We start from the raw sequence: 12,481 nt of genomic DNA on the forward strand, positions 1-12,481 counted from the left end.
CTGCTGTGGAGGATCACTTCCAGGTTTTCTAGCCCATCTTTGAGGGCAAAGAGGAGAGGATTGGTTTGGTTTTACGATTTTCTAAACTTGTGTGGGACAAGCTTGTTTCTAATTTTACCAAAATATTTGCTTGCAAAGCACTTTGAAATAAGTGGGTAAGAAGCACTCTGTGAGAGCTACCTCTTCTTAAAATGACATGAGGCAACATCAGAAACTTGCCTTCTGGGATCCAAAGTTCAGATCAGTGAAAGAAATAGGAAAATGGGGAGTTTGGGCCCTTTATTTATAAAGTTGACTTTTCTGCATATGGACAGAATGTACTGTTTGTGCCTGAACTAGTAGCCTTCATTCCTGACTGTTGTGTGATAGCTTTAGTTTGTTTGACATCTTCTCTTTTTCAGTGTTGTGAGTTTCTTACTTTCTTCTCCCTTCCCCTCCCACCCTTCCCCCAACGCTTTCTTTTCTTCTTGCAATTTAGAAATCAAGTTCCTCTACCACAACTGGAGAGAAGATCACTAAAGTCTATGAGCTAGGAAATGAGCCGGAGCGCAAGATGTGGGTAGATCGGTACCTGACGTTCATGGAGGAGAGGGGCACGCCTGTGGCCAGTCTGCCAGCTGTGGGCAAGAAGCCCTTGGACCTGTTCAGGCTCTATGTCTGTGTCAAAGAGATTGGAGGTTTGGCACAGGTGAGAACTGGTTAAAAGTGAAACCTTCAAAAAGCCAATGCCCTTTTTTCTAGAGTATTTCCATCATTAGGTTTTCAGCACTGGCAATATTGTTGAAGAAAATTTATTTCATGCTTTGATATCTGTCTGGAGTTCATTTTGGGCTTTATAATGGCCCTAAAACTTTGGAGTTTGAATCAAGATTGACCATTGCTGTAGACAGATGAAATTGTTGCCTTTTCAGGGAAATCTAGTAATGCTGCTGAGAGAAGAAAAGAGGAAAAGGCCACTGGATCAAAGTTACGAGTAAGAAGCAGATGATAGAGCTAAAAGGAAAAGGAAATTTTTAAGTCCATCTTTCCCATATAGAGATACAGCCTGTAGGACAATTCAGTTCATCTCTCCAGAGAAACTGCAGACATGTTCTTAAAACACAGTCCTTCATCCCAAACCTTTAATTCTGAGTGTCTCTATATGGTACATTTGTTTCTTATACACAGACTGTGCTTTGCCCTGTGTTTGGAAAATGCTTACAGGATATTTTGGGTTGCCTTGCAAACATAATGATTACAAGGAAAAGGTGAATTACCTAAATGAGTTGAAGAAAAATGAGAGCAGGAAGAGCTGAGAATAAAAAAGTCTCAGATGGGAGACAGAAGCTTTCGTTTGTGTTCTCACCAGCTAACTGGAAGTTTTGCAAAGGGATGTTTGAAAAATACTCATGTGTTGTATAAGGCTGTTCACCACAGATCAAAATGAAATGTTTCATTGTTTAACATCTAAAGGGAAAGCAGGAGAAAACGGTCAGTACTTGCTTAGATTTGGCATTCAAAGTTGCCTGTCTTTGCCTGATGACAAAGCATCCCTTGCATCTGGGGGATCACTGGCTAGATGCTAGAAACTATTGGGAAGTGCCAGGATCCATCAGTTCTATGTTTTTGAAGACATTTGTTAAATGCCTTGCAAAATGAGGTCTTAAACATAGCTAACATGTAGAGAAATATGCATGTGTAATATTATATAAAACATGTAATATTAAAACAGGTACAATCTACACTCATTACAAAATCTGAACTCAAAAAAATGGCAAACAAATTAGATTCTCAAAAAGAGAACATGTTTTCATAATCTATGTGGTTAGTTCAAGAAAGGAATGTCCAACATCAATTAGTACCCCTTTCAAAGCTATTTTTAATAGCACCTCACAACATAGGATTTGACTACTGAATTAGATCATTGGCCTTTCAAATCCAGGGATTTTAGCTATTCTTTTTATTAAAGGAAGGCAGAGAAACCTACTACAGTCATCTGTTGCTAAATGCTGTATATGGGTAAGAGATGTTATCCTGACATTTTTAGTGATCGGCTCATGCTCCTCAGCATCATATGGATTTGATTACTTTTAGCTCAGAAACTTTATTACAGGTAAATCGTATCATGCAGCTGCTCTGCCTCATACAGCATGATTGTGCCCACAGTGTGACTCTTAGCATCCAAAATTGAACAAGATGGGGGGCAGATGGGATATTCTAGAGAGTCATTCATGTTTGCTTATTATGGAAATTTATTTTGTTTTGGGACATTGTGTTGATTTTCAGTGACAGACTTTATGTTTTGCCAAAGAATAGATGCTGTTCACTTAGACTGATTTTTGAAAGAGCTTGAGTTATAAATGTGTGTGCTTCAGTACCGGTGAAAATTTACACTTAAAATGAAGGCTTCTGGTTTTGCTGGTGTGTCCACATGAATGTTCACTATGTTTATCTGTTTAGAGCAACTCAGAGGTGCAGAGCTTTGCTTGCTGAGTTTTATTTAAATGTGTCTGTGTGATGCCCTCCTAAAAAGCTGTTGCTCCAAGTGCTGCACTCCACATCTTGTGACTCTGCCCAGAGAATGCCAGGGAGTGGAGCTGTGCAGCGCTGGTGCACATTCTCTGTCTGAACAGTTGCAGCTGATGGGGTCCCAACATGAACAGACCAGCTGCTGGCAGTCTTCTTTTAAATGCCAATATCCTGGGCATTTAGGCATGAACGTTTCAGTTTGCATTATGCAATGTGTTTGTTACGCACCACTTAGCTGTAAGCCAGTAGGCTCAAAGAGCTGTGTAACTGGATTTCAAGCCTCAACAAGGGCAGTTTATGAAAATCTGGTCTCCTTTAACTCCTGGGTTCTTGCAGGATGCACCAGAGAAATAAAAACACTTTGCACAGCCATGCCAACCTGCTTGCTGTTAATGCCATCCTCAAAAGATCTTTGCTGACTGGCAGCAGTTACAGTGTTATTAAACACAGAGAGAAACTTAAGAAAATGTTTTCTTTTCTGGCACACAGACTAAGGAATAGTATGGCTAACAATCTTTCTAGCTACACAAGTTGGAGTCATTAAAATATCAGGCCTTAGGGCAAGGAGCAGACATCATAGAATCAGAATCACTACCCACAAAAGCTGATATTCTCAGATGTTTAAAGCCCGTTTATTTTGGTGCTGACCCTGCTCCTTGGATCATACCTAGAAATGGCATAACTGGTTGAATGAACTTAAGGGCATCAGGTGTTACAGCAAAAGCAGTGGCTGCTACAAGTGGTACAGCCGAATGAGTCAGTGGCATCATCCAGGATGACAAATGAACTTCACTATTATTACAGATCACCTGTGTTTGAGGAAGTCATGAGCAGAGTCTTTCAATATTCTCAGCCTTACGCTGCAAACAAGACTGGCAGTGGAGTGGTGCAGTCAGCATTGTAATACAGAGTATTGCTGGACTAGCCGTGAGTGTTTGAAGTCTGCCTTAATTAATTAAGGGGCCTGGCTTCACTCTGCCTCTCATCTAGCCAGAGAATCATTGATCTGCCCCTGCAAGATGCACTAAAGTGAAAGGAATTGAACCAGGAATTACAAGCTGAACTGTTTGACAGCTGGTGGCTATTTGGGAGAAAAATTTATTTTTCATATCAACGTTCAAACAAATTGCAGAATAACACTGTTATTGCTTTCTAAATTATATTTTAGAAGCTGCTTTTTAATTAGAATGGGGTGGGTGTGGGTGGGTGTCAGGGAGGGAGAGAGTGAGCAGGAATTTACTTGGAGATGGATTGCTAAGTGAAGAGCATAGGCCCTGGAAGGGTGTAAGGCACTTAAAGGATGCACCATGCAGAAGACTCCACAAGCAAAGCTTTTTATGTAGCTATCAGCAGGTTCCTTAATGGCTTTATAACTGTAAATGCTGTCTGTGCATTACTGCGTGTGGGAGTAATGAGCATTAGTTAAAAGAGGAAAATAAAAAAAGTAAACCAAGACATTAAGTGGGATTTTTTTTCCTTTTTTGTTTCCTGACTTAAACAAAACACTTTGCTGCAAACCAATGATTCTGCCGTTTACTTTGCTAGGTTAATAAAAACAAGAAATGGCGTGAGCTGGCAACCACCTTGAACGTTGGCACTTCGAGCAGCGCAGCCAGCTCCCTGAAAAAACAATACATTCAGTACCTGTTTGCCTTCGAGTGCAAGATTGAGCGAGGGGAGGAGCCCCCGCCAGAAGTCTTCAGCACTGGAGATACCAAGAAACAACCTAAGATTCAGCCGCCATCTCCTGGTAAGTCAAATAAACTGCAGCCTCTTACACAACCATTTTCTGAGTGCAAGGGATGCTAGGTCGTTGCACCTTATATGTTTATAAGCATGTCTCGACAATGCTGGACAAAAAACAAGGATAAATCTGTTGTTGACATCTTGTTCTCAAACTTGGAGCCAGCTCCTCAGTCAAATCAGTGTTAAGTCTGCAGGGCCACCCGCAGTCGTGTATCTGGTTTGTCCAACATACAAAGACGTCTGTGCCAGTGTACCCTTAACATTCAGTGACATGGGCGTAAGGAAAAGAACGGAGTTCTGCACGGATGTGCTTCTGCTGTGAGACAGGAGCATGCATTTGTCTAAAGGTCAGGCTCTGTACCTGCACTTTCCTTGCCGTGACTGAAGCTGATTTTCAGCCCAACTGTTGATCAGCAAGGCTTCAGTTGGAGCAGGATGGCAGATGCTGGACTGATCAGCGCGTCTCAGATGGTTGCTCTGATGCAGCTCGTGTTGAATGTGTGGCAGATGGAAAGCTGAGAGTAGAGTGTATCCCCACTGCCAGACATCCTAGTTCGGAGGCACGCGCTCTGTTCTTTTGTTGCTAATCCTGTGTGTCAGAGAAGTCATTAGGATCACTGTTTTTATCTTCTCATCTGAAAAATTGGAACTGGGATTGCTTTATTCTGGCTGTTCTTTTTTGCTTTACAGGGTGATGTTTGAAACCACTGTTTTCTTTCTAAATTCATGCTGCTTAAGTCTCTCAAGATTTGATACAGTTGATACTCAAGACAGGACTATTCTTAAGTAGAAACATTTTAAGTACATAGGAAGAGTCATAGTATTAGTCTAGATGTTGACTTCTGGACTACCCATGGTAGAGTAAAAAGGTCCTTTAATTATTTTGGATTATTCCTTTTGTTATTAGTTTTTCTGACCAACAAAATAATTTGACAAAATTTGTGAATTAGTGCCACGATTACTATGAGGCAGACCACTGTCACTTACTGCCAAGAGAATATAGTTTCTGGAATGTTTACAGTAGTTTCCTGCATTAGAACACAAGTTTAGGAAAATACTAATTAACTTAATTCCTTAATTAAGTTAATATTAATTAACTTAATACTAATTAAATTAATTTATTCATTTCTTAGTGCAGTTCACTGGCTGAAAATGGGAAGTGGAGAGTCAGATAGCCAGCAAGCCCTGCAGACAGTTTGCAATCACATGACTTCAGTACCCTATTGTGGATACTAGAAAATTGCAAAGACCTTTATAATCATATAATAAAGTTCTGGCCTTTCCAAGATTATCTCTTACAATAGTGCTTTGTCAGTACAGAAAAAGATAACAGTGATAAGGCTTAAATCTTTCTCAGCCTGATTTATTCAGTGTAAGGATTTGAGGGAGTGTTTAGTTAAAATCTTCCTAAGTACATCCCTATGTAATAACTTAAATATTTCCTCCACCTTGTTAAAACCTGGGGTTATCAGATACCCCAGTGGTGATTGTTTAATGAAGAGGAGATTAGGTTACCTTGCAATAAGTTTAGGAGATAGAGAAAAACACTTGGTGCTAGAAGTAAAGCCCATAGTCCAAATGTTTATCTGTCTGAAATAAGCACAGAGTGTCCTGAATGTGCACAGTTGCAAAAAATACATGTTGGAGGTGCCCGTCACCTCCTGAGAAGACTGGTAAGGGAAGCTGAAATGGTTAGACTTGTTAAGGACAGTGAAGAATAAATTAATCTGTCTCTAAAAATGAAAGAGTATTATGCTTTGTTCTCTCCTCCCTTACCTTCTTTCTCCAACACTGCTCTCAACAGTTGAATTGGGGATGATCACCATATATCAGCTGAATTTTGAGATGAAGAATTGTTATTTAAATATGTAAACATGAAACAAAGGAATGGAATTGTCCGACGTACCACTTTACAGGGTTCTTTTGCATCGTGATGCTACAAATGAAAATGGCAAAGTCCAAGTTTAAATTTATCATAACATTCAAGCAAGCTGTCTTTGAGGAGAACTGAAACCATTTTTGTAAAATAAAAACACAGCAGGACATAGAGACTAGAAAAGGGGGAAGCAAGCAAGGATCTCAAGGTTTGTTTTGTTGGAGAGAAAAGAGCTCGTGTCACTGAATGGGACTGCACTTCTGTACGGAGAAAGGCTTTCCCAGTGTGTATCAGCTTTAGTACATGAAATCCTGCTGAGGTATAGATGCCTCAGAGAGTACAAGCTTGTTCTCTTTAATAGTCAGATTTTTTTCTTGTTCCTTTTCCTTTAGTATATACCAACATTAACATTTTAGCTGCACAAAAGAAGCAGAGTTGTAGACATACTTTAGATAATCTGTCACTGTTTGGCTTTCAGAGGGAACAGGAGCCCAATACAACAAGAAACAGTAGCCTCCAAAGGTCCTTGCTTTAACCATTAGCCTCTCTTGTGCAGTTAGCTCAGTGTAGGCAGAGCCACTTAGAAGCCAAATCCATTTGCAGGGAACTAGTTACAGTATTAGGGCTGAAGTTAATCTGATAGAAAAGGAGAGGGACTTGTCTCAGAGGGGAGGGTGTTGTATTTTGTCCAGTGCTAACAAGTTGATGCTACAAAACAAGTCTTGAGATCTTAAAAGTCAACTGATCTTCATAAAACTTTTAAAATTAAATATTTCAATTGTTCATAAGAATACATGAGGACTGGCAGCCTTTATGGTACAGAGGAGGATTCGGTTCCAATGTTGTCATAGTTCCCAGGTAGGTGGTTATGCAAGGTGAGAGCAGGCTGAAGTGCAGCTTAGAGCAAATCCGTTCTTGCAGATGTCTCAGATCCAAGGGGTGGTTATGTGACTGCCTCACAGATGACCTTTAGAATGCAGGCATAGAGGGAGGGCTGGGAAACACAATACGACAGCCATGGCGAGGAGATTCATATGGAAGAGCACGGTCAAGGAAAGGATGCGATGTGTAAGTCAAATTTATGGGACTGCAAGATGGTGATCTGGGAGCATGTGTTTGTCCATTTGCTTGTAGCACTATATTTGGGATTTTTCCGCCACTTCTGGTTTTTACAACATCATTAATAAGGTAAATGGTATGTAAAGGAGTGAATAATTTAGTGTGATGTACAGTGCAATTCATGATAGTGTCAGCAATTATAAGAAGTTGAAAAAAGGAATGAGAGTAGAGCAGCAAAGTGACAGACTGGTTGGCCTTGATCAGCAGAGATTTGCACAGTAGCCAAGGTGTTAGGGTTAGCATTAGGTGCTCATTTTAATAGTTGTCACTTCATATCACTGTCAGAGCCTCTTCTGCTGTTTCATAATGCTCCTGGGGAGGGCTGGGGGCCTGAGTGTTTTAATGTACCTGGCACTGCTCTGAGGCTGTGCAAGTTGACGATGTGTTTGTGGTAGGCTTAGGCCTTTGTATCAGCTTAAATCTGCCTGGGTCAGGTAATGCCATCAGTAGCAAATGCCTAGTGACAGACTAACTATTGGGGGACCCCTGTTGGCCTTCTGTCCTGATCACTGGGTCTGTGCCAAGGTCCATGTCAACTGCTGATGACTTTAACTGTGTAAAAACTCCCTTAGAGTGAGCGGCATCATACCTCTTCCTTCTAGTGCTCCAGTGCTTTCCAGGAGTGGGTGCAGAGGGAAAATGCTTTTCCTGTCATGTGTTTGATAGTTTTGACCAAAATGCTCACAAATAATGTGGGAAGTTCTAAGCTGAGAAGAATTCTGGGCACCATTACAGTAAGCACTAATGGATGCTGGAGAAAAAATTCCAAGAGAGCGTCAGCATGAAGGAGTTATTTTCCATTGCTGTCCTCTGGCACTCTGAATTCTTAGTTGCATTGTGCAGTTATGTGTGCACAACTCTCAAAATAACAGGCTCAGAGTTTATCCTCTGTTGAATGAACAGGATGGCCAAAGTGGTCCAGCTGAGGATTCTTGTGAGTAACAGCAGCTGGCCCTGATGTCAACAGAGATTTCATTAAAGCAAACCTGGAAAAATCATATGCTTGTGCTGGAAAGAGAGAGCGAGAATGTGCCAGGAGTGTGTTGCCTGTGTTTCCTTGGCAGCAGAGAAAGGAGACTTGGGGAGGGGGATGGCGAGGGGGGGACACAACACAGCACCGCAGGACACAGCCATTCAGTGAGTGCATCTGTAACCAAACCCATCCGTCTCTCTGCTGGCGGGTGGCTCACTGAAGTGCTATTATTAGCAGGCAGGTGATGTCATGGAGCGTGTCATGAGGCCAGCCAGGGAATCCCCACTGAAGATGGATGGGCCAGGGCTTGGGAGAGGTGGCTGGGGGGACAGGCAGAGGTGCCCCGTGCCTGCATCCACGCCTGCCCGGGGGGCCCTGCAGCAGCCAGCGGCCCCCAGTCCAGCCTAACTGGGGCGCTGGGTTCGTGCTGTGTAAATTATCTTCCCAGCGTGGTGGCTGGCTGTTCACTCTGAAGTATGAGAATGTACTTAACCTTCAGTAACCTTTCCATTGTTTACTTTAGAGTATACATTTGTAGCTTCTGGCAAAAGGTAGGGATATCCTAGAGAGCATGTCAGGCCTCACATTAATGGAGTTTCAAGAGGTTGCATTCTTCTTTCCTTTTCTTTCTTTTTTTTTTTCCCAAAGGGAAAAAAATTGCTGGCAAGAGAAAGGTTTTATATCTTTTTTTAGCTGCATATTTCTTCTCTGGTAAATAAAGGGTCTTTCCTGAAAGCCATGCCAGCTTTGCAAGGCAAAAGCCATGCCAGTACTATAGTTCCATGCTGCAGAGAATAATGCATGCTATCATGTGTTACAAACACATGCTTCCACAGCAAACTGTGGAAGACCTCACCTTCTCACTGACAAAGATGTCAGTTGTATTTAAGTTTTGATGTATTTTCTATTGTGAAAAGCATATTCTTACAAATCTGTTACAATGCTTGAAAGACAAATGTTGCTTAGATGTGGATGGGAGGTGAGGAATTCAGTAGCTATGAACCCACAGGTTTTTTTCCTGGACATCCCCAAGATAGCTGCAGAATCATGTAAGCAGAGATCACTTTTCCTAAAAGAACATTGTTGTTTGTCTTCCTTCTTAGAACTTGCTTTAATACTGAAGCTTATGAAGCACTCTAAAAGATACTGTTTCTATTTCAGGATGTCCACAATCAAACATCTAACATAATAAAATCCCTGCAAAATAGATGTAAAAATTTCAGAGTGCAGCCCAGCAAATGTAAAATTTAAGGTGAAATAGGAAATACAAGCTCTTCTTGGTAGATCGTGTCCTAATCCAGAGATTGAAACACTTGTGGTTTCTATTCTGTAGAAGTGTCCCTAACCCAGTGGAGGTCAAGGGCAAAGTGTATTAAAAAAGCAGTACCAGAAACTTTGCACTTCTCATGACAGCATTTGCCTTCCATTTTTTCCGTTGTTTATAACCAGTCATTTAGAAAGAGGCTTGAGGAAAAATAACCAACCTTATAACTGCCAGCCAGAAGATAGAAATTGGACTTGTAGCTTCTCATTGGGCGTCTTCTTTTTTCTTTTAAACATTTCTTTATATAATATGATATAAAACACATTGTTATCAATAATTCTGCACTCCTGCAGCCCATAAATACTGAAAAATCTTTTACTTTTTTCCTTTAGATTTGCTTGAGATATGAATTAAGCTCTTGCTCAGGTAGGATAGGGAAAAGCTTAATTGCTGCTTAATAGCCCACCATAAGAGAAATATGCAGGGTTAGGCAATATCCGAATTTACAGTAAGTATATGGGTACACTAAGATGTTTACTTACGTGTTTCTAATATAGCAAGATGATATGTGACAATCTGTGGCATAACTCAGAAATGCTTTCAAGCTTTTTAGAAGAATCTAGAATTGTGTTTAAAGCTCAAGGGCAGAAGAATGATCTTGACCTGCTCAGGGGTCATATATACAAAGAGCTCATTTTATGTGAATATGATGATTTTTTTGTTTTATTATAGCACTAAAGCCTTCAGTTAACTGTAGCATTAGTTGTTGCAAATGTTCTTGTTACTGTACTAATGCAGTCAGAGAGCTTTTCCTAAACTTTTTTTTGCACTTCATTACTATGTAAGCATAATTCAAAAATGCCTCAGAAAGCTGAGGACAAGAACAATGTGGTCCACACAATGTGGATTTTACATATGCACTTGCTACTGAGACTGATTTCCAGATAGGGGAGCATGTGTTACAGATATAAATGAAACACATATAAAAAAGGTGTTCTTCAGTTAAAAACAAGCTCTGCCTGTCAGGATGATGAGTGTTCTAGGATTCTGAGTCAATTATAAACTACTCTCTTTCATACGCAGAAGAAAAACCCATACTGCTTGTTCCAACTTTCCCTCTAACAGTAATTTATAAAGTTTTGTTAATTGGTTGTTGAATGTAGATAGGCAGGTGAAATAAAATACTTACATGACAGTTCATAAAAAAGAAGGACCTCTCAAGCCAAATCCATGTCCTACTCAGTGTGTTGGATTTGTGAATTTTTTCTGTTGGTATTTTTTTTCCCAGTTGCATCTAAAGACTTGAATCCTACAAGTTCTTCATCCACAGAATTTCTGCTGCAAGACCTGTCAGATCCAAGGCTTAGATGTTGTTACTAATCCTCACTTACCACCTTCTAAATTATAAAACTACTATGTCAGAGTTTTGGGCTCAAGGCATGTTTCTGTTCAGTAGTCATATGAAAATATAGCTTTGGTGTCTACTCTAGAAGACTGGTCTGGATGTATTTTACCATTAGCTTATCTGATGTATTCATTTAATGCCCTTATTGCTGCTCAGAACAACAGTAAAATGCTCTTCTACGTTTGTCATAGCAAGAATATCAAGCTATTTACCTCCATTAAGGAGGACACTAGTGTAGATACTCTATTGCTTTCTGAGATCTCAACAAATAAGTTTTTGCAGATTAAACTGATGCTTTGCAGATTTGACCTGGTCTTGTTACATACGCTTTACCATGACTGACCCTAACTAACATTTTGTTAAGATGTCCATTTCTATTTTTACAATTCTTTTAGGAGTGTTAGCTGTAGCCTCCTGTTCAAATTCTACTTTCAGTTGTTTTTTTCTTCTTGATCCCAGATTGCCTTGTATATTTCTTAAATACCATCTTATTTATTTCTTATATTTCTTATAAACATATGTGTTGTGATAGTGATTATAAGGAGCTATGCCAAAGAACAACCTTCGTTTACTCTGTTGTAAACTACAGACAATTAACTTTGTATCTCTGACCTCTGATTTAAATGATCCTTCATCTGGATGATTGCTATTCATGTTGCTTCAGGCAGCAGATTAAATTCATGGTTCTAGGAAAGATGATGGCTATTACTACACAGCATATCCTGATCTCAGAGGATTTTGGGGAAGTTATAAAGTACTGAGATGGATTAAGGTATACCCAGGCTTCTGGAGGAAAGAACCATTTCCTTTCTTTGATGATTATTATTTCCACAGGAATTTGGCTGCTACCTTTCAATAATTACTTTTTTTTAAATTTCTCAGCTAATTCTGGTTCCTTGCAAGGCCCACAGACTCCACAGTCCACTGGTAGTAATTCCATGACAGAAGTGCCAGGCGATCTGAAGCCCCCAACACCAGCATCCACACCTCATGGACAGATGACACCTATGCAGGGTGGCAGGTATGAAAAAGGCTTTGCTTCATTTTTCATTGGGCTCTAGTTCTGCAGCAGTTTAATCCAGTCTTTCCTAGCTGCACAGGCACTCATGTAATTCTGTGGTGAACCAGTCAGAGGCTGAAAAGTGGCAGAAAATTATTTATTTTTGGAGGAGAGAGAGGGTAAGGGAGGAAGGAGTAGGAGGTCCATTAGCTTTGTAAGCACCAGAGAAAGATCAGACAAGCACCAGTGCAAAGAGGTGCATGCGAATATGTCAGTAGTGGGGAGGAAGGTGGAACCCAACAGCACCAACTTAAAACCACAACCTTCCTTTCCTCGCTTATCCTGTACACCTCTGGTCAACAGATCCAGTCATGCTCAGGAAGGAGAGATGTGGTTTTAAGGTGTTATTTAAATTCAAATTATGAAAAGCGTATACAATAACAGTGGTTGAGATAGCAGAGGATTCAACTGAGATCCCTCTCAGTTCTGTGCTCTTTGAGTCACACAGACTGGCTTAATCTGAAGTGAAGCCTTCTCACCATTTGTTAAGGAGCCTTAGTCCACTGGAGTCCAGCAAAACAGTTCTTTAT

At 40.4% G+C, this 12,481-nt stretch overlaps 1 protein-coding gene across 11 annotated transcripts in view; it reads left to right on the forward strand.

The window, feature by feature from the left end:
• The window catches only part of ARID1B (AT-rich interaction domain 1B), a 296,599-nt gene that overhangs the window by 268,912 nt on the left and 15,206 nt on the right, over positions 1-12,481 (forward strand). For all 11 annotated transcript variants that reach the window (XM_017739507.1, XM_017739513.1, XM_017739516.1 and 8 more), the window contains 3 exons: positions 479-688; positions 4,054-4,258; positions 11,774-11,912. In XM_017739507.1, the coding sequence (XP_017594996.1) occupies positions 479-688; positions 4,054-4,258; positions 11,774-11,912 (554 nt within the window). The remainder of the gene's footprint in view (positions 1-478; positions 689-4,053; positions 4,259-11,773; positions 11,913-12,481) is intronic.

This window comes from Corvus brachyrhynchos, unplaced genomic scaffold, assembly GCF_000691975.1.
Source record: "Corvus brachyrhynchos isolate BGI_N302 unplaced genomic scaffold, ASM69197v1 scaffold14, whole genome shotgun sequence".
In the NCBI taxonomy this organism is placed as follows: domain Eukaryota; kingdom Metazoa; phylum Chordata; class Aves; order Passeriformes; family Corvidae; genus Corvus; species Corvus brachyrhynchos.